Genomic DNA, 27,512 nt, shown 5'->3' with positions numbered 1-27,512 from the left:
ATAAAAAGGACACCCCCCACCCCGGGCCGTGGGACAAATTATTAAGCGTTGACCGGTCCGCGGATACAAAAAGGTTGGAGACCACTGTTGTAAATGATCAAATCGGTATCGTTAAAATTCGTTCCGTTATTGCTTGGTATCGAATCGACAGCGAGAATCCAAACAAATGTATTTGAGAGGGCACAGCGCCCTCTGGTGGTATTCGAGTCATAGCACCGCAGCGCGACGTTGTTTTGCTCATTTAAGCAACAATTGTCTTTATTTTTGCCTTCCTTTCATCTGGCAAAAATAAAGCCGACGGCTGCAATCAACGGAAAACCGTCCATAACTTTGTAGGAACCATGAGCGACGTGTCCACACTCCAATCCAGCAGGGGGCGGTAGTGCGCCTCATAGTGAGTTGGCCGGCGCCAGGAGACAATGAAGAGGCGGGGAGGGAGGGAGGAAGGCTCCTGGTTAGGCCGCCATATTGCTTTCACTGGAAGACACCGTCGTGTCAGTCGAGCTATTTGTGACTTCAAGACGGCATGTAAGTACACAAACTCCCACATCAAAACACACATTTGAGCCTTTTAAAAGCTTCGTCGTGTCACGTATTTTCATGTCAAAATGTAGCTGTCAAAACGGAGACATGTTGGCTGTTGGTTCACGGCGCTCGGACATTGTTGTTGTTTTCCAACGACGGCGCTTGCTAATCCATAACCACCATTGTCGCTTTCATTTTAGTGTCCCTCTTGAAAATATACATGTATATCTTTCTACATACTAGTAAATACAACGCCAAAAGGTTCGAGGAACGACAAAAAGTAGTATCCGATGGCGCAGCCCAGGGCTCGGGAACCTTTTTGGCTGAGAGAGCCATGAAAGCCAAAATATTTTAAAATGCATTTCTGTGAGAGCCTTATAATATTTATTAACACCGATTACAACTAAATGCGTGCATTTTCAAGTAAGACCAACATTTTTAGAGTACAATACGTCTCTTATTCGTTTTAAAGGGGAACATTATCACAATTTCAAAAGGCTTAAAAACAATATAAATCAGTTCCCAGTGGCATGTTGTATTTTTTTGAAGTTTTATTCAAAATTTTACCGGTCCCGGAATACCCCTAAATAAAGCTTTAAAGTGCCTTATTTTCGCTATCTTCGAAACCACTATCCATTTCCCTGTGACGTCACACAGTGCTGCCAATGTAAACAAACAATGGGAATACCACAGCAAGTTATAGTGACATTAGCTCGGATTCAAGCGACGTAAGCGATTCAACAGATTACGCATGTATTGAAACGGATGGTTGGAGTATGAAAGTATTGAAGAAGAAACTGAAGCTATTGACGCTGTTCATAGCCATAGCATGGCCGAATAGCTGCGTTAGCATCGCCGGTAAAATGTGCGGACCAAACGATCAGGACTTTCGCATCTTTTGACACTGGAGCAACTTAAATCCGTCAATTGGTAAGTGTTTTTTTTTTCGCATTAAATGTGGGTGGAAGGAAACGTAATATAGTTGCAAATCCATCTACAGGTTATCCATAAATCTCTGTGCCATGTCTGCTTTAGCACCGCCGGTAAATAGCATGTTAGCATCGATTAGCATAGCATGTTAGCATCGATTAGCTGGCAGTCAACATCAACAAAACTCACCTTTGTGATTTCGTTGACTATCGTTGCAAATGCATCTGCAGGTTATCCATACATCTCTGTGCCATGTCTGCCTTAGCATCGCCGGTCAAATGTGGAGACACTCTGGCACATTCAATGGGGGTCTGGCGGGAGACACTTTCGCATCTTCGGGCCAGTGGTGCAACTTGAATCCCTCCCTGTGAGTGTTGTTACACCCTCCGACAACACACCGACGAGGCATGATGTCTCCAAGGTTCCAAAAAATAGTCGAAAAAACGGAAAATAACAGAGCTGAGACTTGGTGTTTGTAATGTGTTGAAAATGAAAATGGTGGCGATGACGTCACATTCTGACGTCATCGCCTCCAGCGCGATAAACAGAAAGGCGTTTAATTTGCCAAAATTCACCCATTTAGAGTTCGGAAATCGGTAAAAAAAAATATATGGTCTTTTTTCTGCACCATCAAGGTATATATTGACGCTTACATAGGTCTGGTGATGATGTTCCCCTTTAATAACATTGTTATTCGGAAACTTGCCAATAATAAATAAAATACTTCTTAATGCGACTTCTTGAACTGGTGGGGTAGAAAACGGATGGACGGATTAAAATGCATGAGAATGTTTTAATATTTTCAACATTGTATTTAACGAATAAGACTAATTGATTTACGTGGACACCAATTTAAACAAGTTGAAAAACCATTTCGGGTGTTACCAAATTTCAATGAACATTTTACTCTTTGTCAATGTTTGCTGGGGAATTTTGTTAGGGGAAATTTGCCAAATATTGTCAGAACATTGTTTTAAGTTACTTTAAATTTTAGATGAACTAGGACAGTGTTTTTCAACCACTAGTGTGCCGTGAGATAAAGTCCCGTGTACCGTGGGAGATTATCCAATTCCACCTATTTGGGTTAAAAAGATTTTTTGCAAACCAGTAATTCTTGTCTGCAAATGATGTGTTGTTGTTGAGTGTCCGTGCTGTCTAGAGCTCGGTAGAGTAACCGTGTAATATTCTTCCATATCAGTAGGTGGCAGCCGGTAGCTATTTGCTTTGTAGATGTCGGAAACAGCGGGAGGCAGTGTGCAGGTAAAAGGTGTCTAATGCTTAAACCAAAAATAAAAAAAAAGGTAAGTGCTACTAAGAAAAGGCATTATTGACGCTTAGGGAAGGCTGTGCAAAATGAAACTAAAACTGAACTGGCTACAAAGTAAACAAAAACAGAATGCTGGACTACAACAAAGACTTACTGTGAAGCAGAGAAGGCGTCCACAATGTACATCCGAACATGACATGACAATCAACAATGTCCACATAAAGAAGGATAAAAACAACTGAAAAATTCTTGATTGCTAAAACAAAGTAGATGCGGGAAATATCGCTCAAAGGAAGACATAGAACTGCTACAGGAAAAAAACAAAAAAAGGGGAAAAAGCCACCAAAATAGGAGCGCATACAAGAACTAAAACACTACACACAGGAAAACAGCCAAAAACTCATTAAGTCATGGTGTGATGTGACAGGTCGTGACAGTACACCTACTTTGAGACAAGAGCTAGGTTATGGTTTATAGTCATATTCAACAATTGCGACAACGACTTTTTACCGTCAACTGAGTTTCGTTTTTTTAATGATTTCTGCTGGTGGTGTGCCTCCGGATTTTTGCAACGCAAAATATGTGCCTTGGCTCCAAAAAAGCTTGAAAAAACACCAAACTAGGATATGTGTTCCACATCATCAGTATTCGTGTATTCAATCAATCAATCAATCAATGTTTATTTATATAGCCCTAAATCTCAAATGTCTCAAAGGACTGTACAAACCATTACGACTAAAACATCCTCGGAAGAACCCACAAAAGGGCAAGGAAAACTCACACCCAGTGGGCAGGGAGAATTCACATCCAGTGGGACGCCAGTGACAATGCTGACTATGAGAAACCTTGGAGAGGACCTCAGAAGTGGGCAACCCCCCCCCCCTTTAGGGGACCGAAAGCAATGGATGTCGAGCGGGTCTAACATGATACTGTGAAAGTTTAATCCATAGTGGCTCCAACACAGCCGCGAGAGTTCAGTTCAAAGCGGATCCAAGACAGCAGCGAGAGTCCCGTCCACAGGAAACCATCTCAAGCGGAGGCGGATCAGCAGCGTAGAGATGTCCCCAACCGATACAGGCGAGCGGTTCATCCTGGGTCTCGACTCTGGAAAACCAGTACTTCATCCATGGTCATCGGACCGGACACCCTTCACAAGGGAGGGGGGGGACATAGGAGAAAAAGAAAAGAAGCGGCAGATCAGCTGGTCTAGAAAGGAGGTCTATTTAAAGGCTAGAGTATACAGATGAGTTTTAAGGTGAGACTTAAATGCTTCTACTGAGGTAGCATCTCGAACTGTTACCGGGAGGGCATTCCAGAGTACTGGAGCCCGAACGGAAAACGCTCTATAGCCCGCAGACTTTTTTTGGGCTTTAGGAATCACTAATAAGCCGGAGTCTTTTGAAGGCAGATTTCTTGCCGGGACATATGGTACAATACAATCGGCAAGATAGGCTGGAGCTAGACCGTGTAGTATTTTATACGTAAGTAGTAAAACCTTAAAGTCACATCTTAAGTGCACAGGAAGCCAGTGCAGGTGAGCCAGTACAGGCGTAATATGATCAAACTTTCTTGTTCTTGTTCTTGTCAATAGTCTAGCAGCCGCATTTTGTACAAACTGTAATTTTTTAATGCTAGACATGGGGAGACCCGAAAATAATACGTTAAAGTAATCGAGACGAGACGTAATAAACGCATGGATAATGATCTCGGCGTCTTTAGTGGACAAAATGGAGCGAATTTTAGCGATATTACGGAGATTTAAGAAGGCCGTTTTAATAACGCTTTTAATGTGTGACTCAAAGGAGAGAGTTGGGTCGTAAATAATACCCAGATTTTTTTACCGAGTCACCTTGTTTTATTATTTGGTTGTCAAATGTTAAAGTTGTATTATTAAATAGAGGTCGGTGTCTAGCAGGACCGATAATCAGCATTTCCGTTTTTTTGGCGTTAAGTTGCAAAAAGTTAGCGGACATCCATTGTTTAATTTCATTAAGACACGCCTCCAGCTGACTACAGTCCGGCGTGTTGGTCAGCTTTAGGGGCATGTAGAGTTGGGTGTAATCAGTATAACAGTGAAAGCTAACACCGTATTTGCGTATGACGTCACCCAGCGGCAGCATGTAGATGCTGAAGAGTGCAGGGCCAAGGACCGAACCCTGGGGAACTATGGTGATGCAAACAATGCGGACGCAGTTGAACTCTGAAAACCGAGGTCCGGTCGCTACACAGATTACGTGACCAGTGGGGAATACTCACATACCTACTATTAGTTCTAATTTCAATAATCCTGAGAACCAGCGTATATGTAAATGATGAAAAAGAGAGGACCGAAGACGGAGCCTTGAGGAACACCATTAGTATAACTAAATAAGTTGAACAAATGACTACAGACTGCATCTGAAGTAAACAAGCTACAGCAGCACCTTACTTACGTAAATCACATTGCAGAAAATAACTAAGGAGAGGACTTAAAGGTGTGCCTTGAGGAACGCCTCAGTTTGGACCCCAGTGTTCTATGTTTGCTTGCAAGGTTAAAACGTCATTGCAAGGATCTGCCATCGTGTTTCCGCTTGTCCAAGCTCTTCTACACAACAGGAGCGCTATAGTGTTTTTAGGAATTTGCTGCAAAAATGTTTGTCTCCCTGCTTATTTAAAAGTGTTTACAGGTTGGTTCGTAGGTCAAATGTTCCAAAACTAGTTGATACCTGTTTGCTGATGTTATTGCAATACATGTTAACCATTGCTGTCGTTATTTACCTCATCCTAATTAGTCCCACGTCCATTTTTGTGTTTCAGTTTTGCGGCGATGACTCAGACAGTTCAAACCAACGGGGTTCAACCTCTCAGTAAAACCTGGGAGTTGAGCCTTTATGAACTACAAAGAACTCCACAGGTAATTTTGTGTTATTTTCTTCCTTTCCTTCACAACCTGTCCATGTTATTTCTTTTTTGAATCAACCTTTGTAGGGCAGGACCATTATGGCAGAATAATCGATATTCAAATCACGAGTAACTACACAAGTATTTATTCTTTTGAAAACATGAGTATTTTTTGTACCACCAAAACTCAGTGTTGAATATAATTTAAAAGAACAACAAATAAAAAAGAGGTAAAATAATAGTAACTACAACAAATTTAACTAACAATATAAGAAAACAATGAAATTACAAAACCCAAAACAAGTGAAGTTGTCAGCTTGTGTAAATGGTAAACAAAAACAGAGTACAATGATTTGAAAATCCTTTTCAATCAATATTCAATTTAATAGACTGAAAAGACAAGATACTTAACGTTCGTTCTGGAAACCTCCGTTATTTTTTGCAAATATTAGCTCATTTGGAATTTGTTGCCTGCAACACGTTTCCTAAAAGTTGGCACAAGTGGCAAAAATGACTGAGAAAGTTGAGGAATGCTCATCAAACACTTATTCGGAACATCCCACAGGTCAACAGGCTAATTGGGAACAGGTGGGTGCCATGATTGGGTATAAAAGCAGCTTCCATGAAATGCTCAGTCATTCATAACTTTTTGAACAAATACATAAGCAAATTGTCAAACAGTTTAAAAACATTTCTCAATGAGCTGTTGCAAGGAATTTAAGGGGTTCACCATCTACGGCCCGTAATGTCCTCAAAAGGTTCAGAGAATCTAGAGAAATCAGTGCACGTAAGATATTATGAACCTTCGATCCCCTAGGCGGTACTGCATCAAAAACCGACATAAGTGTGTAAAGGATATCACCACATGGGCTCAGGAATATTTCGGAAAACCTGGGCTGTGTCAAATAAAAAGTAGCAACCATGGTGGCATCCCAAACCTCTAGTAGATGTGGTGGTGATGAAATATTTTGTAAATCTTTATTTAAATACCTTAATTGTTTCCGAACGGTTTCCAAAAGGGCAGTAAAAAGGCTGAACAAACAAAACAGAATTTAATCAATCAATCAATGTTTATTTATATAGCCCCAAATCACAAATGTCTCAAAGGACTGCACAAATCATTACGACTATGACATCCTCGGAAGAACCCACAAAAGGGCAAGGAAAACTCACACCCAGTGGGCAGGGAGAATTCACATCCAGTGGGATGCCAGTGACAATGCTGACTATGAGAAACCTTGGAGAGGACTTCAGATGTGGGCACCCCCCCCCCTCTAGGCTACCGAAAGCAATGAATGTCGAGCGGGTCTAACATGATACTGTGAAAGTAGTGGCTCCAACACAGCCGCGAGAGTTCAATGTCAATGTCCGCTTTTTGAATAGCCTCTTAAACTAGATCACATTAACATATTTTTCAAACCATAGAGAACACTGGTATATAAGCCACACACAGTAAAATTCTGAAGAAAAAAATATGTTTCTATAAGCCACAGATATATGCTTTGTGAATTTAGTTATTTACACAGAAATATTCTGTAAATGTGTATTCACATACCTTAATTGTTCCCAAGCGGAGTCTGTGACATGGCAGTAAAACGGCTGATCAAACAAAACAAAAGTCATCGTCATGGACCCACTAGTTGCGCAAGCTGGCTCTCCAATAACTCCACGGTGACGTTTTGGTGAATTTACTGAGAAATGTGTGAAACTGAAAAAACACAAAGAATGCCGTTGTGAGTCAATAATACTAACACAGACACTCGTAAACTTGTTAGCATATTGGCTAACAATGCTCGCTCGATTATATTACGTTAGCACGTACAAATATGCATGAAAAGACTCCTACAGACATCACACATGGGATGCTTTTGTAAGTGAGTTGTTTTAGTTATATTGTAAATCTTACAAACATGTTGTGGAGTGATGGATGAAGAATCCATACGAGTAGAAACGCTATGGACATCGGCGGTGAGCGAACTCGTCCGAAAGATGACACCATAGCACAAACAAAAACACAATATTTCAGTGTCTCCGCTTGGGCTTAATGAAAATTGGTGAAGAAAAATATTTGTTTTTAGCTGCAGTGTTCAAGGCGTAGGAAAAAAGTAGCGGCTTATAGTCCAGAATTTACGATACACACAAATACATTTCCATGGCCTGGTCTTAATTAATTACTGTTTTCTGATAAATAATATGTGGAACATTGCCAGTAAGTCATACTCTAAATGATTTATGCTTATCAGCATGTTTTGTTTTCAATGGCTACAGGAAGCTATCACAGATGGGCTGGAGATTGCCGTTTCACCAAGATCATTGCACAGTGAACTCATGTGTCCCATCTGTCTGGACATGCTGAAGAACACCATGACAACCAAAGAATGCCTGCACCGTTTCTGTGCCGATTGCATCATCACAGCTCTAAGATCAGGGTAAGTTTTTGGTTTGTTGGGGAATTGTTGACCGAAACACGAGGCGTGAAATTGAATGATGGACAGGGCTAATGTGTTCTTAAAAGACACATAACCGCTATCAGGAGGACACAATTCTTTTTGGGTGGTCCGCGGTCAAATAATTACTTACATTAGTCCAATTCAAATCAAAGTATAGCTTTAAAAGGTTTTTAAAAATTGTTTTTTGCGACATTTTTATTTTTTTTTCCCTTAGTGATAAATAAAATATTTCGGTTTTCTGATTCTGCTTCTGATTAAAAAATGAGCTGTCTTGTTGCTAAATCTTGATTCATTATCACATTTCTGCTGGTATGACATTAAAAGTTGCTATTACAGTTGCACGTCCAAGGCGTTAAAGGGGAACATTATCACCAGACCTATGTAAGCGTCAATATATACCTTGATGGTGCAGAAAAAAGACCATGTATTTTTTTTAACCGATTTCCGAACTCTAAATGGGTGAATTTTGGCGAATTAAACGCCTTTCTGTTTATCGCGCTGGACGGGATGACGTCAGAACGTGATGTCACCGAGGTAATACAGTCGCCATTTTCATTTTCAACACATTACAAACACCGGGTCTCAGCTCTGTTATTTTCCGTTTTTTCGACTATTTTTTGGAACTTTGGAGACATCATGGCTCGTTGGTGTGTTGTCGGAGGGTGAAACAACACTAACAGGGAGGGATTCAAGTTGCACCACTGGCCCGAAGATGCGAAAGTGTCTGCCGCCAGACCCCCATTGAATGTGCTGGAGTGTCTCCACATTTTACATGGCACAGAGATTTATGGATAACCTACAGATGCATTTGCAACGATAAAGTCAACTAAATCACAAAGGTGAGTTTTGTCGATGTTGACTTATGTGCTAATCAGACAAATTTGGTCGCAACGTGACTGCCAGCTAATCAATGCTAACATGCTACGCTAATCGATGCTAACATGCTATTTACTGGCGGTGCTAAGGCAGGCATGGCACAGAGATGTATGGATAACCTGCAGATGCATTTGCAACTATATTACGTTTCCTTCCACCCACATTTGATGCGAAAAAAACACTTACCAATCGACGGATTTAAGTTGCTCCAGTGTCACGAGATGCGAAAGTCCTGATCGTTTGGTCCGCACATTTACCGGCGATGCTAACGCAGCTATTCGGCCATGGTATGGCTATGAATAGCGTCAATAGCTATTCGCTCAATAGCTTCAGTTTCTTCTTCAATACTTTCATACTCCAACCATCCGTTTCAATACATGCGTAATCTGTTGAATCGCTTAAGCCGCTGAAATCCGAGTCTGAATCCGAGCTAATGTCGCTATATTTTGCTGTGGTATCTGCCATTGTTTGTTTACATTGGCAGCACTGTATGACGTCACAGGGAAATGGATAGTCGCATCGCAAATAGCGAAAATCAAGCACTTTAAAGCTTTTTTTAGGGCTATTCGGCGACCGGTAAAATTTAATAAAAAAATTAAAAAAATACAACAAGCCACTGGGAACTGATTTTTATTGTTTTTAACTCTTTTGAAATTGTGATAATGTTCCCCTTTAAGAGGCACCTTCGTATAGTTCAGGGGTCGGCAACCAAAAACGTTGAAAGAGCCTTATTGGACCAAAAATACAAAAAAGGAAATTTGTCCGGAGCTGCAAAAAATGAAAAGTCTTATAGTGTTATAATGAAGGCAACACATGATGTAAGTGTCTATATTAGCCTACTATCATAATGACTGTGTCGCAGGCTTACGCAAATCTTCGTTAACAGAAATGTTGAAAATAAGTATTTATTCTACACATTTTTACAACATTAGAAACCATAAGTAAATCAGAGGCTACTCAGAAGGTGAGATAACTCCTGGAAATTACTGACTTTTAATGGCCAAAGGTATAGATGTGTGTGTCCAAGTTAAAGGAATTGGCAGGCTGTCTTCTTTTAATACATTTACTACATTCTTTGGTAAGCTAGGTAATGTTTGCTGTGGTCTGGAACAACATGACACACATTTAGAAACACAGCCAATATATTACAAACTGATAATGTGTCATGAGACATGCAAAACAAAATTATTTACAAAGAGGATAAAAGTAAAGGATATCAAATGTGCTCAAATATACCTACAAATGAGGCATAATGATGCTATATATACATGCAGCTAGCCTAAATAGCATGTTAGCATCGATTAGCTTTCAGTCATGCACTGACCAAATATGCCTGATTAGGACTCCCAACAAGTCAATAACATCAACAAAGCTCATTTTTGTGCATTCACGCACAGCATAAAACTTTTGGTGGACAAAATGAGACAAAGGAGAAGTGGAAAATTTCACATGTGACAGACTGTCACAGTCCACGCTATGGTGAGTTCAAGAACTGCCAAAATTAGTAGGACAAAACGATGTTCAGCAAATACTCTCATCAGTGAAGCATAGATGGATAGATAGATAGATAGATAGTACTTTATTGATTCCTTCAGGAACATACATACAAACATATTGAACCGTGGGCTTTCCAACAAAAACATACTAAAAGAAACAAAAAAATGTTTCCCCCATTCTTTTTCCATTTTCAATCCTTTTTTAAAAATGCTGCAGAGAGCCACTATCGCGGCACTCAAGAGCCGGGTTGCTGACCCCCTGTATAGTTAATTGTTTTTGTTGTGCCCTGAAAAGTGTTAATAGTATAAGGTTCGTACTGACGACTCACCAGCTGTTTGATAGTAATGTGCATCTTAGTTGTACGTTTCCTTAACCAAATTTTGAGGTGTTGAAATCGCCAAGTAAAATTGCTAATGCTCAGCTTATATGTCTTAAAGGACCCATATGTAACTTCTTCCATTTCAAGTTTTAGTGTTTTTTTTTTTTTTTTAAATGATTAAAACAGGCGCGTCCCGTTAATGCACAGGTGTCAAACTCAAGGCCCAGGGACCAGATGTGACCCGCCACTTTGTTTTATTTGGCCCTGGAAAGCCTGGAAGTAATATGTATCAATAAAGTACTGTACGTTTTCCTACTAAATGTATTTATTTAATGTATATTACTATTTTGGGGGAAAATATATATATACTCAAGTAATCACAAATTATATTGTCTCATTATGTAAAAATATATTATCAAACATTCAAACTATTTTCTAAATACAAAATAGATACCAATAATAATTATTTCAAAGCAAGTTATCCATCCAACTGTGCAATGTAGAAGTAGCAATAGATTTTATGGTAACATTTTAAAATTTACAGTGGTTTTTACAGCATTTTTCTCTAATTGTAAAAAACTGTACTTTTTGTTACTGTAATAAACTGTGGTGATGTTTTGGCATTTACAGTAATACATTGAAAAATCTACAGTCGTTGATTATCGGTAAAAAACAAAACAACAGTAAAATTCTGACAACTTAGCTGCCTTTTTCACCATAAAAACAGCAGTACGTTTTTCCATTTACAGTAATATACACTACATTTTGAGGTGAATTTATCGCATTTTTTTTTTTTACATTTTAGTTATTAAATATCTACTAATAAAATGCATAAAGAAATTGTGTAGTCATGGTAGTCACTGTTGGAAGCGGCCAAACATAACTGCAATGTGGCCCTCAGTGAAAACGACTTTGACACCTCTGCGTTAATGTATGTATTGCTTCAAGTATCAATAGGTCTCTATCTGTTTAATGTGTACTATTGAATATCTTAGTTGCTAAGACAGTAACGAGTTTATAGAAGTTTTAATTGGGGAATGTCGTTTTAACGGAAAAAGATGTTAATGTCTCTTTGTTTTCATGTTAGCATTTAAACTGAAATGAATTATATTTATATAGTGCTTTTTCTCTCATGTTATATGTAGAAACCCATTATCTACATGGAGAAACCCATTATCTACATGTAAGTGTGGGTGGCACTGGGAGAAAAGTAGGTCAAGTGTCTTGCCCAAGGACACAATGACTAGGATAGCGGAAGCCGGATTTGAACCGGGAACTCTCTAGTTTCCGCCTGGCCGCTCTCTCAACTGAGCCAAGTTTGGGGTTAAACAGAGACTGCTGTCTTTTTGCATTATTTATTATTTTATTAACATAGCCACATCTGCCATTCAGTAGGTGAAGTGTTTGAATTAATCTGCTTTATTTTTATTCCAGCAATAAAGAATGTCCCACATGCCGTAAGAAGTTGGTTTCAAAGAGGTCGCTGCGGCCAGACCCTAATTTCGATGCCCTGATAAGTGAGTTTTTTCTATGTAGTCAAAGATCACGTGTTATCTTGCAAATCCAATACCCCTCTCTCTCTCTCTCTCTCTCTCTCTCTCTCTCTCTCTCTCTCTCGCTCTCGCTGTCTCTCTCAGTGTATATATATACATATATACATATAAATATATGTATGTGTGTATATATACACACACACACACACACACACATATATAATATATATATATATATATATATATATATATATATATATATATATATTCACTGATGTAAAAGAGGAAATAATAATTAGCTGTGATTTGTCCCTTCTAGGTAAAATTTACCCCAGTCGGGATGAGTACGAAGCACACCAGGAAAGAGTTTTGGCCCGCATTAGCAAACACAACAACCAACAAGCTCTGTCCCACAGCATAGAAGAAGGCCTGAAGATACAAGCTATGACCAGGTACACAAACTTGTGACATCATCAAATCTCCCGTCCAAAGGCAAAACCCAGTAACTCAATGTTGGTCAAAACTGAGCTGATAATAATTTTGGAGTTCCTAGGTGATATGCTTTACATTAGAGTATGCGATATTGTAATTTGTTCCGTAAGTAAGCAGTTACGCGCATGGCAGGACCTAGCAACTACCACATAACCGTGTAGATACAACAGAAAAACCTAGTATCTCAAGGGACCAATCGAAGCTTCTTTTTTAGTCGCCTTATTGTCTTTAATGAGACATTTGCACGAATGGGGGCCGACGGTCAACCTGATTATGTGATACTGTGGCACGAGGGGATATTTGGAAGATTGGCCCAGGACGTTGCAAGCACATTCATTAAATGCACTGTTCTTGATTCTTCCCCTTGCATACTCTTTGGGGCAGATAACTGTGGAGGTCAAAATAAGAACTGGACGCTGTACACGGCTCTTGCCCAATGTGCAAACGCAGAATGGGGCCCACCCGAGATTGTGATAAAATATCTGGAGAAAGGGCACACGTTCATGAGAGCAGATTCAATCCATGGCTCAATCGGCAAGAAAATGAAAGCTCAAGAAAACATCTACACTTTTGATGACTTTGTAGATCTTTGTAAAACAGCATCAAGATACATTGGTTTTCTTTTGTTTTCTCAAAATCAGCTAGAAGTGAGTTACTATGTTTTGCCTTTGGACGGGAGAAATGTGAATCGAGCTTTTCTTTCTTTGGACATCTATATTCTCTGGGATGATTTTTTTCCCCGCACACCATATTCAGGGCCGTGTGCTTGTATTGAAACTGCATCCTGATTTTATACCCAACTGATTATTGCTGGCCGTCATGCCTTGTTCTGGGGAGACATGCTCCCCATTGGAATTCATGCACCCTGTGCATCTGCGAGGGCTGGGGCGGTAAAACAATATTAATATATATCGCAATAGACACATGATATCTATATATAATGCGGTCGATAAAATATTTCATATATTTTATTTTGTCGGAAGAAACCATAAATTCTGAAGCAAGACTCGTTTCGTGAAGTCAGTCGCGCTTCGGGGAAGCAGGAAGTGTCACTGAGCAATGGGAGGGACACGCTAACAGCCAATCAACTGCCGAGTGTAACACCTTGCCTGCTGTTCGCCTCCCAAATCGTAGTCGAGGAGCGCAGGGGAGACATTCCCTCCAGGGCAGATGTTTTTTTTCGTCTGGGGGAGTAACACCCTTCACTTGGGTTTGCTAAGCTCAGCCTTCGTGTCGAAATAAAAAGGCCGTGGAATCGGGACAATTTGGTCGCTTTATTCTTATTTCTGCAAGACACAAGCGGACACATTCGCCATTGCTCGCTCTCGCACTCTTCACTCGGCCAACACACTGCTCTTCTTAAAGGTCCACACACTAATTTTGGGGGGGATTGGAAGAAAATGAAAGTTAGGAAGCATGGTTGGTGCTCTGGTATACAAACAAAACAGGAAGTGAAGGGTAATTATATCAACTACCAACTTTGGCTGCCGCCGTCTTTCTGTTTCACCGAGAATTCTTTGCATGAAGTGGTAAGTTGGAAATGTGATTACTGTATTTATTGGCAGGCGTCGATAAGTTAAAAAAAATATCAATGATCATTATTGATCATTATAAGGAACGTACAGTACAGGCCACATTTCAGACACACCTCATTATTCACAACACAACTGATGGTCCCAACCCCATTGATAGAGCAAGAAATTCTTCCTTCTGGGTGTTGTTGATAAATGTCTTTCGCTTTGCATAGTAGAGTTTTAACCTGCACTTTCGACGAACTGTAGTTACTGACAGTGGTTTTCTGATGTATTCTTGAGCCCATGTGGTGATATCCTTTACACACTAATATCGGATTTTCATGCAGTACTGCTCAACGGATCCAAGGTCTCGAGCATTCAATGTTACGTGCAGTAATTTATTCAGATTCTCTGAAGCTTTTGATGATAATTACAGACCTTAGATTGTGAAATCCCTAAAGTCTTTGCAATAGCTCGTTGAGGAATGTTGTTCTGAAACTGTTTGACAATTTGCTCACACATTTGTTCACAAAGTGGTGACCCTCGCCCCATCCTTGTTTGTGAATGACTGAGCATTTCATGGAAGCTGCTTTTAAACCTGTTCCCAATTAGCCTGTTCACCTGTGGAATTTTCCACATAAGTTTTTGATGAACATGAGTCTTTTTTGCCACTTGTGCCGTTTTTTTTTAAACATGTTGCAGGCATCAAATTCTTAATGAGCTAATATTAAAAAAAAAAAAAACGGGTTTTCCAGTTCAAACGTTAGGTATCTTGTCTTTGCAGTCTATTCAATTGAATAGAGGTTGAAAATAATATACAAATCATTGTATTCTGTTTTTATTTACGATTTACACAATGTGTCCACTTCATTGTTTTGGGGTTTTAAATAGTCATGAAATGAAAGAAAATGCATTGAATGAAAAGGTGTCTAAACTTTTGGCCTGTACTCTACATATCACTCAACCCTAGCATCTGCGCATGCGTATATGATAAATGTAATTGCCTATTTTTCACGTGAGCGGAATCGTCACAATAAATGACAAAAACATTTTTTATATCGTAATTAAATGTCATCGGACCCCCGCGCCCACCGGTTAGCAACCCCTCCTTTACATGGTCATGTGTTCATATGTGTTGTTGCTGTGCTGAGAAGAACTGAAAAAGTTAGCGGACACTCTGCTCATTCAATTCCATTTCTTTGTGGTCAGATTACAGCGCGGCAAAAGGCAAACAGTGGAGAACGGTAGCGGCGTGGAGGACAACGGAGACTCTTCTCACTGCAGCAATGCGTCTGTCCACAGCAATCAGGTCAGGCAGCACATCCCATTTCATTCCCACAGGTCCTTTTCATTTTCAATTTTTTTTACGACTTTTGGTAAATATCCTCTTTATATTTCAGACATTGCAATGTTGTAGGGCCTAGTTGTTTGAATGTCTGCCCTGAGGTCGGTAGGTTGTGAGTTTAAACCCCGGCCGAGTCATACCAAAGACGATAAAAATGGGTTCCATTACCTCCCTGCTTGGCACTCAGCATCAAGGGTTGAAATTGGGGGTTAAATCACCAAAGATGATTCCCGGGCGCGGCGACCGCTGCTGCCCACTGCTCCCCTCACCTCCCAGGTGGCGAGGTGAGGTGGTGGTGAATTATATTTATATAGCGCTTTTCTCTAGTGACTCAAATCGCTTTACGTAGTGAAACCCAATATCTAAGTTACATTTAAACCAGTGTGGGTGGCACTGGGAGCAGGTGGGTAAAATGTCTTGCCCAAGGACACAACGGCAGTGACTAGGATGGCGGAAGCGGGAATCAAACCTGTAACCCTCAAGTTCCTGGCACGGCCGCTCTACCAACCGAGCTATGGGGATGGGTCAAATGCAGAGGCCAAATTTCACCACGCCTAGTGGGTGTGTGACAATAATCGGATGGATGGATTAAAAATGCATGAGAATGTTTTATATTTTGAACGTTATTTTTAACACTGTGATTACAAGTGGAATTATTCATTACTTATCGTGTTAAGCAATGTCAGCTCAGATTTATCCGAGAGCCACATCTGGCTCGCGAGCCATAGGTTCCCTACCCCTGTGCTAGAGAATGAAGACTGCTTACTCCGCATGTCAACATCTCTGTTCGGTGCCACACGCCCACACCATTTTTGTTTCGGAAATGACTAACGTTTGTGCCATTGCTTAATAACTGTTTAATAAATACAGTTTTGGTCAATTGACTTACTTGTGATTTCCTTCTCTGCATGAAAGTTTAAAATGAGCATATATTATTAATGCAGTATGAAGAAGAATGTTTTAATGTAGACACATAGAATCATCATACCGCTGTGATTATATGCGTCGTGTTATTTCAAGGCCAAGGCAAAATATGGAGATATATATCGTGTATCGCGATGTGGCCTAAAAATATCGAGATATTTAAAAAAGGCCATATCGCCCGGCAAATGACGAGGGCAGTCGCGGCTTTTACCGCAGTTGCCGGGGTTGAATTTGTGCCTTGTGGGTGCGTGCGTGCGTGCGTATTTTAAACCCATAACAGACAAGCAGAAGATCATCATTTTGTGCCTTTTTGTCCTCACAAACTATTTCTTCACTCTTTCCACAGGAGGCCGGTCCGAGCATAAAGCGCACCAAGACCAGCGATGACAGCGGTCTAGACATGGACAACGCTGCAGAGAACGGAGGAGGCGACGCTGTGATTGACGGCGGTGCCAGCGAAATAGAACTGGTTTTTAGGCCTCATCCCACACTGATGGAGAAGGATGATGGTCAAAACAGGTAATAATCATATAGCTGGCGTTGCCAGTCTACCTCAGTGTTTCTCACACACACACACACACACACATACTGGTTATCATTTGGAATGGGGACCGAGTTTTCGATCATCACTCGTGGGGACCACCCTTTCTACAGGTTGGGGAGGCATAAAAAAAAATAGGTAAAGCCCAGTTAGCTGATACACGTCTTTAAATCTCTGGATTGATTAAGTAATGTGCTGATCATTCTTACTGGGGAACCTGGGGAAAAAGAGTTAATATGGTTCATGGAGACCAAATTTAAATAATTGTGCATAATTCACACATATTTGTACGTGACTACTGAGGACCATTTAAAAACATTTTTTTTTAAAAGTTCAAATTAAGTATGACATGATCCTCAGAATACAGCACTACAGCTGTCCTCTTATAGGAAGTTTCACCGCTTAAATGTTAAAACAAATCCTGCATCTTCTGTGACATTACTGAAAACTGCTATTTAGCAGTCACAAAGTTGTGTACCAGCTACAGCCAGATGGGGGCTGCTGTGCAAATGTCTCAAACTCAAACTAACAGGTAAACATGTTTTATGAGCCAAAGTTTAAGAATCACTTAGGCATCTTCAGAATGGATCTGACTATCATTTAAAAAGGTTTCCCTTTAGGGGACCTGTTTTTTTGTCCCCATACTGTCAGAAGTCCCCTAAAAGTGATGTCCCCATTAAGTAAGCATTGCCAGAACACACACACACACCATTGCCTTTACACTACTGTTTTAGACTATAGACATACCTCAGGTCTAGTCACATTTTTGACTTGTCTTTCCTTTTTTTTTCTAAAATCCGGTCATAATTCCACTATCTATCTGATGTGTCTACGGTCTGGACCCTCAAGTTGTGTTCTAAAAAAAGCTTCTAAACGGCACTTCTTCTTCCGATTCAAAGCTTTAAACGGCAGGATACACTTGCTGCACCTCCAGTGATCAAACGTGTCCAAAAGATGGCGCCACAGCACAAACAATAACACACCATCTAAGTGTCTTTGCATGTGTTTAATGAAAACTATTTGCTTTATGGCGAATAATGATGCCATAAATTAGCCGCACCGTATTATACGCCGCTGGGTTTAAAGCGTAGTAAAAAAGTAGCGCCTTATAGTCTGGAATTTACGTAATCTGTTTTATTACAAGTAGGGCTGGGCGATATGGCCTTTTATTAATATCTCAATATTTTTAGGCCATGTTACGATACACGATATATATCAATATTTTGCCTTAGCCTTGAATGAACACTTGACGCATATAATCACAGCAGTATGATGATCCCATGTGTCTACACTAAAACATTCTTCTTCATACTGCATTAATATACCTAAATTCCTTGAGTTGCCGCCGGGGCGCTAATTAATTTAAAACCTCTTCTCACTCCTGCGCTTACCAAAGGCATGCGGTTAAAGTAAGCATGCGCTAATTATTTTAAAACCTCTTCTCACTCCGGCACTTACCAAAGGTACGCAGTACAAATCTGAGTGTGATGTAAGCTTGGACCTTAAATTCTACTGAATAGCTCTTAATCTTCTTCCCTTTATGCGATTTCAAATTATTGAAATCAGCCTCCTCCATTTTGAAAATGACGACAGGGGAAGTGTCAGTCGTGACGTCACAAGTTTGACCAGGCGGTAATACTAAGCATGCGCTAATTATTTTGGGAAGCGAGTTTAGGGTTGGGCGATAAAACAATAACAATATATATCGCGATAGACATGTGATCAATATCAATAGAGAATGGGGTCGATAGAACGTTCGATAATTTCACTGAGTTCTGTTAGAAAAAAATAGGAAGAAATGCCGATGCGCAACCGCACGGCATTCTGGGGGGTGTAGGCAGAGGAAGGGCTTTGGCCTCTCGACCTATCACGGCCGAGCCTGAACCGCAAGGCAATCTGGGAAATGCTAACAGGAAAGAAAAAAAAAAAAAGCAACAACGGCTAGCTGACGACGAGGAGTGATACGAAACGGGAATATGAGTGCAGCAGCACGAGAGGAAATTGTAAATAAAAAAGGAAACGTCACGTCACCAGTTTGGTAGTATTTTGGCACAGATGTTTAGATGCAAGTTTATTCCGATGTTTACAATATTCTGTAAGACATGTTTGTTTCTGCTTGCTTAATGTGACTGTTATTTATTTGCATATATTGTCACCAATATGGCGTTAAAGCCTGAGTTGTACACTATTAATTTCTTAATTACAATACTTTGCACATTTTGTTGGATTAAGCATTTATTTAATGTCATTATTTGCACATCGACCAGTATTTTCATTTATTTGGCTGTTTATCATAATGCTGACCTCGTTCTAAAGGTTAAAGGTTATATTTAAAATAAAAGTATTTAAATTCAGCCTTTTTTCTACTGGTCTTTATTTAGAATCGTTTTTTGCTTTTTTTTAATCAATAATTATCGATATCGACTGATATGAAACACTTATATCGTGATACATTTTTTAGTCATATCGCCCAGCCTTAAGCGAGTTTGACCTGGCAGTAATTCAAGGCAGACGCATACAATATGCCCTGCGGCAATTCAAGGAAATATGGTATGCTCATTTTAAACGTTCATTCAGAGAGGGAAATCACAACTAAGTCAATTCACCAAAACTGTATTTATTAAACAGTTATTAAGCAGTGGCACAAACATTCATATCACTTCCAAAACAGAGTGCAAGATTGTCAGAGACATTTTAAAACAAGCTATAAGTGCACGCTTGTGAATGATGTCACCAAAATGACGTATCAAAACAACACTAAATTAAAGTGCACTTTTTGTACAGAACACCATTACAGTAGTTAAAAAAACAAATAAAGTGCACTTTTATGCATTTCAATAACTGTCAAATAAAAATGAGCTGCATAATAGGTTCCTGCGGACGTTATCTCCTTCTGTTGTTGATTTTTTTTTCATACGGTGTTGATCTGGAAATAGTTGCTTTGGCATTTTGTGGGTGTGGCACCGGCCGGAGATGTTGACATGTAGAGTTTCAAGCGGTCCTTATTCTTAGCGGGTGACTTTTCAAATGATGCTACATTAGCAGTACAGCTACTTTTTGCAGCAACGTTTTTGCCGCATAAATGTTGAACATATTCCCGCTTGAAGCCAAACCACCGCCAAACGATGGATCCCGTGCTGTTTTTCTTGGGAATTAATTTTTCCTTCATTTGTTACCAGATTCGCACCTTCTTTCTCTTGTACCACTCGCAACGCACCGTTAGCATCAAAGCTAACGTTACCATGTCGCTACCTCTCTTCTCCACGGGAGCGTGTGACGTTGCACACATGACGTGTGTAAGAAGGTGCGCTTGTTTAAGTCTCTGTTAGGAGAGACAAGAAAGAGCGGGAAACGCATGTAGTGTAACGCCCGCAGCTAAAAACAACTGCGTGAGAATGTATACTCGAATATCACGATATAGTCATTTTCTATATCGTACAGAGAGAAACCCGCGATATATTGCGTTTATTGATATATTGCCCAGCCCTAATTAGAAGTATCGTCGTTGGAGGTCCAAAGAATAGCTAAACATGCTACACTTAAAAGCATAGCTAATCGCAAAGCTAGAGCTCTTGAATATATTACACGGGAAGGCGGAACGCTACAAAAATTGACTAATAAAACCAAGCATAGTATCAACATGTGGTTGATACTGAAGTGATTAGATTGATGTTTTTATCATCACAAAATCCTATTTGGACATTTTTACTTGTTTACAAACTCTGGAAGAGCCATCTTTAATCGTTGCTTTTGTTTAGTTATTTTTGCTCTATTGACTTTATTATAAGCGATGTATGTAAGAAAAGGGAATAAGGTAATAATGACCAATGACTACTTGGTATTGGATCAACACACACATTTGTAATATTGCCCAAAACTAATGTCAAGTATCCAAACATGCACGCCGAGTGAAAATCTTGTTTGTCTCAAAGCTTTCCTTTAAGTGTGGTAATTATTGCCAACTACAAGCTCAACGGGTTGAACTCGTTGAGTCCAGGCCACAGGTGTTCAAAGTGCTTTTTAAAATTTTGTGGAGCTTATTTGTTAACGGCACAATCGTTAGCATTCTAATATTAGCATGCTAGCTTTTTTGCTACTTTTGCAGTCAAATATTTTGTTAGCATGCTAAAGTTATAGTATGCTAGCTATTTTATTCATTTTTTTTAGCTAATTTTGTAGGTGTACTCAGTCATATTTGAGTACTTGAAACACATTTGTCAGGTACACACATCAGAGGAATACTTTTGATTCTTGCCGCATATTACTACATTTAGCATACTATCATTAGCATGCTAGATTTCTTTCGCTAATTTAGCAGGAATACACCTCATACATAATGTCATATATGTTGGTATTTTACCAATGTTAACTGTAAGCATGTTATTGATAGCATCCCACTGTTAGCTTGCTAGTTTTGTTTTGTTTTTTAGCTCATTTTGCTAAAAAAATGTTTACTTGATGCTCTCTGGCCATCACGCTAAATGTTAGCATTTTAGTTCGGCTCTGGCTCAAAAGCATTCACACAAAGTTTGTATTGATATTGCATTTTCTAGTGCTCTGGCCCCCACATCTTTTGCTGGACTTTTTTGGGGGCATTCCGTCATAAGGAAGATGCACACCAGATTTCCTGTCAGTTGGACAAAACATGCAAAGTGAATGTAAAGGAGAAATGTCAATTGTTAGCAATGTCACAATTATGTTCCATTTTTGAACGGACGCATTTTTTGTCTGTCCTCGTAGCGTGGAGTTCGTGCCCCGCTACATAAAGACGTCTGGAAATGCAACAGTGGACCACCTGTCCAAATACCTGGCTGTCCGATTGGCTCTGGAAGAACTTCGAAGAAACACCGAGGCCAATCCTGTCAACGTGGAGGCGGCTTCGGAGAAACAGTACACCATTTATATACCGACCGCTGGAAACCAGTTCACTGTGAGTATAAACACACACATGGAGTGTAGTACAACCTTAACAAAAATATAACACGAGGTAAAGTCTTTGAAACTGGAGGAAGCATAATAATGTGATTCAGAATCACAACATTGGCCACAACAGAGAATTTTGATGGAAAGAAAGTGTTTCCCATGTATTTGTTTACTTGTGGTGGGGTTCGTGAGGCAAAATTTTGTATAGTGAAGCAGAGTTCCCCAAGTAAACATGAATAATTGGTTTTAGCCTTGACAAAAGTACACATTTTAGTAAAAATTTGCACACTTTCAAGACAAGTGGGTCTGTATGTACAGTCGTGGTCAAAAGTTTACACTTGTAAAGAACATAATGTCATGGCTGTCTTGAGTTTCCAATCATTTCTACAACTCTGATTGGAGCACATATTTGTTGGTCACAAAAAACATTTATGAAGTTTGGTTCTTTAATTAATTTATTGTCCATCTACTGAAAATGTAACCAAATCTGCTGGGTCAAAATTAATGTTAATATTTGCTTACATGTCCCTTGGCAAGTTTCACTGCAATAAGGTGCTTTTGGTAGCCATCCACAAGCTTCTGGTTCAATTTTTGAGCACTCCTTTTGACAAAAATCGGTGCAGTTGTGCTAAATTTGTTGGTTTTCTGACATAGACTTGTTTCTTCATCAATGGGGTTTAAGTCAGGACTTTGGGAAGGCCATTCTAAAACCTTAATTCTAGCCGGATTTAGCCATTCCTTTACCACTTTTGACGTGTGTTTGGGGGTCATTGTCCTGTTGGAACACCCAACTGCGGCCAAGACCCATGATTTTAGGTTGTCTTGAAGAATTTGGAGGTAATCCTCCTTTTTCATTGTCCCATTTACTCTCTGTAAAGCACCAGTTCCATTGGCATCAAAACAGGCCCATAGCATAATACTACCACCACCATGTTTGAAGGTAGGAATGGTGTTTCTTGGGATTAAAGGCCTCAACTCCTCCAAACTTTTTGCTGGGTATTGTGGCCAAACAGCTACGTTTTTGTTTCATCTGACCACAGAACTTTCCTCCAGAAGGTCTTATGTGTTATGTCAAATGAAACAAAAATTTAGCTCTTTGACTACAGTACCCAGCAATATGTATGGAGGAGAAAAGGTGAGGCATTTAATTCCAGGAACACCGAACCTACCGTCAAGCATTATGGTGGTAGTATTATGCTTTGGGCCTCACAATTACCTTTGGTGCTCTCAAAAACGTTAACCATGTTGCTATAATACTTAAAAAAAAAATAAAAAAATGGTAATATCCTTTTTACTTTGCTGTTGTCAAATCTTTGTGGCATGAGACTCGGCAGACACATGAGGCGGAGAAGGGAGGGGAGGAGGGGCAGTATGTGGCCGCGCCCTAAGGATTAAACGGATGAATGAATGAAGCGTTTGCACACAGAAATTTGGCTCGATGTAAATATTATTAAATGGACATTCCACTGCAATCCTTTATTGTTGTACATGTTTTTTAAATGTTCGACTCCAGCAAGAATCGGGTGTTGTTGATGTTTGTGTGGGAATATCTTGCAGAAAGACTGTTTGATTCCTCTCCACAGGTTCTGAACGGTTCCTTCTCCCTGGAGTTGGTGAGTGAAAAGTACTGGAAGGTGAACAAACCTATGGAGCTCTACTTCGCCCCCACCAAGGAGCACAAGTAGAAGCCTTACGTAAGGTGAAATGTGTCTGAAGGAAAAAGGACTCTTGTATAAAGAAAAGCTCGTTTGTCTTTTATTCCCGTCTTTAGAAGGTAGCGGACTACTGCGGCAGCCAGCAGGTGCAACTCGGTCCTCGTAGAGCACTTTCAGTTTGTGTCCATTCACCCCAGCAGGAAATCAGGTCAATTACACTTGTTACTTTTCCAAGTTTGTACCAATATGCTACACAAAGTCAGCAAGTAAAAAGTCCCCAAAAACATTTTTAATTCAGCCTGGCTATTTTTTAGCACACGGCGCTGGAAAAGGACAAAAAGTAGCGTTCCCGTTGAGTCACCCGCTTGCCGTGCTGCAGTTTTCACTTTCTGTTTGCGTCCCTCATCGTAGTCCATTCATGAATAAACAGCGGAAGGCTTCATTCCTCTCTTTGTACGTTTATAGTCTGGTTAAAAACACATCCGTCATGACGGGGTCACTTGCTGACTGGCAGGGTGCGGTTTTTCTTTGCTGTCGTCGTGTCCTCGTTTCAACTCCTCCAGCTTGATTATGATATATTGTATTCCTCAAAAATGTTAATTGCCCTCATATTCCATGTTCAGTGCCATTTTGTTACATTAAAACAAACTTCCAACACGCTCCATCGTTTGAGTTGACAAGTTGTGCTCATTAGAGTTTGGGTCGAGGTTAAGTGCGGTTCTTATGAAATAAGTACTCTGTATCACTAAGGGTGGGCACCAAATTCATTTTTTTTTCAAAGCATGCACTGAATTTTATCGTTACCTCCAGGAATAAATTCATGTAAAACTAGATGAGGCAATTCCTAAAGGAATGAAGTGAAGTGAATTATATTTATATAGCGCTTTTTCTCTAGTGACTCAAAGCGCTTTGCATAGAGAAACCCAATATCTAAGTTACATTCAAACCAGTGTGGGTGGCACTGGGAGCAGGTGGGTCAAGTGCATTGCCCAAGGACACAACGGCAGTGAGTAGGATGGCGGAAGCGGGAATCGAACCTGCAACCCTCAAGTTGCTGGCACGGCCGCTCTACCAACCGAGCTAAACCGCCCCACGATCTTGTGGGAATGCTCCAATGCTGAAGTTGAACAGAAATGTTGACAGAATGTATCAATCAATCAATCAATCCATCCATCCTCAATCAATGTTTATTTATATAGCCCTAAATCACTAGTGTCTCAAAGGGCCGCACAAACCACAATGACATCCTCGGTAGAGCCCACATAAAGGCAAGGAAAAACTCACCCCAGTGGGACGTCGGTGACAGTGACAATGATTACTATGACACGCCCCCCCCCCCCATGAAATTTTTTAAACTGAGGATTATGATGAATTTATCTAAACGGGAACACAATTATTTGGCTGAAAGATATAAACATCCCAGTGAGAGCAGACATTGTACAGTAAGCGATTGTTTTATTAAGTTCTTTGTCTTCAGATTGCTTTCCTCCTCTCCAAGGTTCTCGTAGTCATCATTGTCACCGACGTCCCACTGGGTGTGAGTTTTTCCTTGCCCTTATGTGGGCCTACCGAGGATGTCGTAGTGGTTTGTGCAGCCCTTTGAGACACTAGTGATTTAGGGCTATGTAAGTAAACATTGATTGATTGATTGATTTAGAATCAGACATACTTTATTAATCCCCCGAGGCAAATTTAAATTTTCAGCACAATCCCATTCAAAACCAGACAAACATTACAGGGAGACAGAACAGGATCGCTGACGGGTCTGCCCCTTACAAAAAAGATGAGATACAGGTAAACAAATACAATTTTAAAAATCGGTCTAAGCCTGGGCCCCTGGAGGGGGTCTAGACTGAGGCCAAGGGAAAAGAAAAGAACAACTCATAGCCATAGTACACATCCCTTTTACATGTGTGTAAGAGGGAAACATCAAAGAAGACAAAGGACATTAAAGACATTAAAGCAGCAGATACAAGCAGACACTTCTACATACAGCTATGAATAAAAAGTAAAAGAAACATATAAACCAGGGGTGTCAAACTCAAATACAGAGTGGGCCAAAATTTAAAACTGAACAAAGCCGCGGGCCAAGGTCGAAAAAATTAACCTTTTAATAGGGACCCAAACAAGTTTTGCATTGAATATTGAACAAGCAAGGCTTACATAACTTTATAGTGACATGCAAAATCGAGTTTCAAATAATAATAATAATAAAATATAAATAATTATTGCTCAGTTTGCTACACTGATTTGCTCTAACACTGAATAGAATAGAATAAAATAGAATAGAAAGTACTTTATTGATAGAATAGAAAGTACTTTATTGATAGAATAGAAAGTACTTTATTGATCCCTATGGAACAAGCAACGCTTATATAACTCAATAGTGCAAAATCAACTTTCAAAAAACAAACAAAAAAACATCAATGGCATATTAAATAAAATTTAAATAAAAAATTGAAAGCCTCTTTTCTATTTGCAGCCTTCTGAGGTAAAAGTATCAACATTAACTTTTTCCACAGGATAATACATTTGAAAATAAATGGGGGGGAGGGGTTTGTTGGTAGCGCGGGGTTTATATTGTAGCGTCCCGGAAGAGGTAGTGCTGCAAGGAGCTCTGGATATTTGTTCTGTTGTGTTGCGGCTCGGATGTTCTCACAAAATGTTTGTCATTCTTGTTTGGTGTGGGTTCACAGTGTGGCGCATATTTGTGACAGTGTTAAAGTTGTTTATACGGCCACCCTCAGTGTGACCTGTATGGCTGTTGACCAAGTATGCCTTGCATTCACATACCTGTGTGACTGGGCCGGCACGCTGTTTGTATGGAGGAAAAGCCGACATGACGACAGGTTGTAGAGGACGCTAAAGGCAGTGCCTTCAAGGCACGCCCCCAATATTGTTGTCCGGGTGGAAATCGGGAGAATGGTTGCCCCGGGAGTTTTTCGGGAGGGACAGTGAAATTCGGGAGTCTCCCGGAAAATCGGGAGGGTTAGCAAGTATGAGTATTACTGTCGCTGTATAATACCGGCGGGCCAGCTCTAATGTTAATTTGATATTGCCTCAAGGGCCAAATTTGGCCCACGGGCCAGAGTTTGACACCCATGATATAGACTGTGGTGGTCTCTGCGGTGTTCCACGCCGTTGTCTGCTGGGGTGGAGGGAGCATGGCCAGATACAGGAGCAGACCCAACAAAGCAATATTGCACTATGAAACTTAGTGTTTTACTAAAGCCGGATCTGCTTAGCTCACTGATTCTAAAATGTACCCTCCTTATATTCAGGCTCAAAAATGTAAGGTTTGTAATCATTTGTCCCAAAATTGTCTTTTTCTCAAGTAGCCATGATTAATTTGACCTATGCGCCCGGTAAAATAATTTCGGCCAAAAATTGCTTGAAAAGCAAAATACGTCAACATGACATGTTATGAATGTGCATGTTGAATTACAACATATATCCGTACTCGCAGCGTGTAAGAAAAAATTTATTTTATACACAAATTAAATTGTATCCCCGTTACCTTCATTCCTCTTGCTCGCAGTTTTTTACGATTTTAAAATGCACAAAAAGCACTAATACCAGTATGTTACAGAAGGGTTGTGAATGACAGGCACAATTCCAAAGAGCAGTTCCATTTTAAAAAACAAAAAAATCATTGTTCACACGCTTGATTTCTTAACTTCTCCAGCTTGTCGTCTGTGTCTCGTCCCCGCCTGTCCATACCCGTGAAAGGGGGTGAAAGTGCGGCGGAATCCTGCGGGACTTCCTGTTGCTCCTTAGTTGTCAAAGTAGTCCGGACGGTTTGATAAAACCTACAAAAATTGACATAAAAGTGCAGATTTGGACTCAGGATGGCAGGGAATTTCATGTCGGCGTGCGTAAGC

At 40.1% G+C, this 27,512-nt stretch overlaps 2 protein-coding genes across 5 annotated transcripts in view; one reads left to right on the top strand and one right to left on the bottom strand.

The window, feature by feature from the left end:
* The first annotated feature begins 405 nt into the window (after positions 1-405).
* Positions 406-24,291, top strand: rnf2 (ring finger protein 2). Of its 2 annotated transcripts, XM_061890319.1 has the most exons (10): positions 406-528; positions 5,519-5,615; positions 7,871-8,031; positions 12,179-12,261; positions 12,557-12,689; positions 15,453-15,552; positions 16,859-17,031; positions 21,794-21,983; positions 23,560-23,670; positions 23,748-24,291. In XM_061890319.1, the coding sequence occupies exons 2-9, from the start codon at positions 5,529-5,531 to the stop codon at positions 23,659-23,661; spliced, it is 1,029 nt and encodes a 342-aa protein (XP_061746303.1). In that variant the 5' UTR covers positions 406-528; positions 5,519-5,528; the 3' UTR covers positions 23,662-23,670; positions 23,748-24,291. The 2 variants fall into 2 exon arrangements, with proteins under 2 accessions (XP_061746303.1, XP_061746302.1); XM_061890318.1 differs by having other exon boundaries at positions 23,560-24,291.
* tyw3 (tRNA-yW synthesizing protein 3 homolog (S. cerevisiae)) overlaps positions 23,953-27,512 on the bottom strand; it is a 34,948-nt gene continuing 31,388 nt past the window's right edge. For all 3 annotated transcript variants that reach the window (XM_061890323.1, XM_061890324.1, XM_061890322.1), the window contains one exon: positions 23,953-27,440. In XM_061890323.1, coding sequence (XP_061746307.1) covers positions 27,281-27,440 — 160 coding nt within the window. In that variant the 3' untranslated portion in view covers positions 23,953-27,280. The remainder of the gene's footprint in view (positions 27,441-27,512) is intronic.

Source organism: Nerophis ophidion, linkage group LG28 (assembly GCF_033978795.1).
Source record: "Nerophis ophidion isolate RoL-2023_Sa linkage group LG28, RoL_Noph_v1.0, whole genome shotgun sequence".
Classification (NCBI taxonomy): domain Eukaryota; kingdom Metazoa; phylum Chordata; class Actinopteri; order Syngnathiformes; family Syngnathidae; genus Nerophis; species Nerophis ophidion.
Note: the sequence above shows the minus strand (reverse complement) of the source record. Positions and strands in the feature narration are given on the sequence as shown.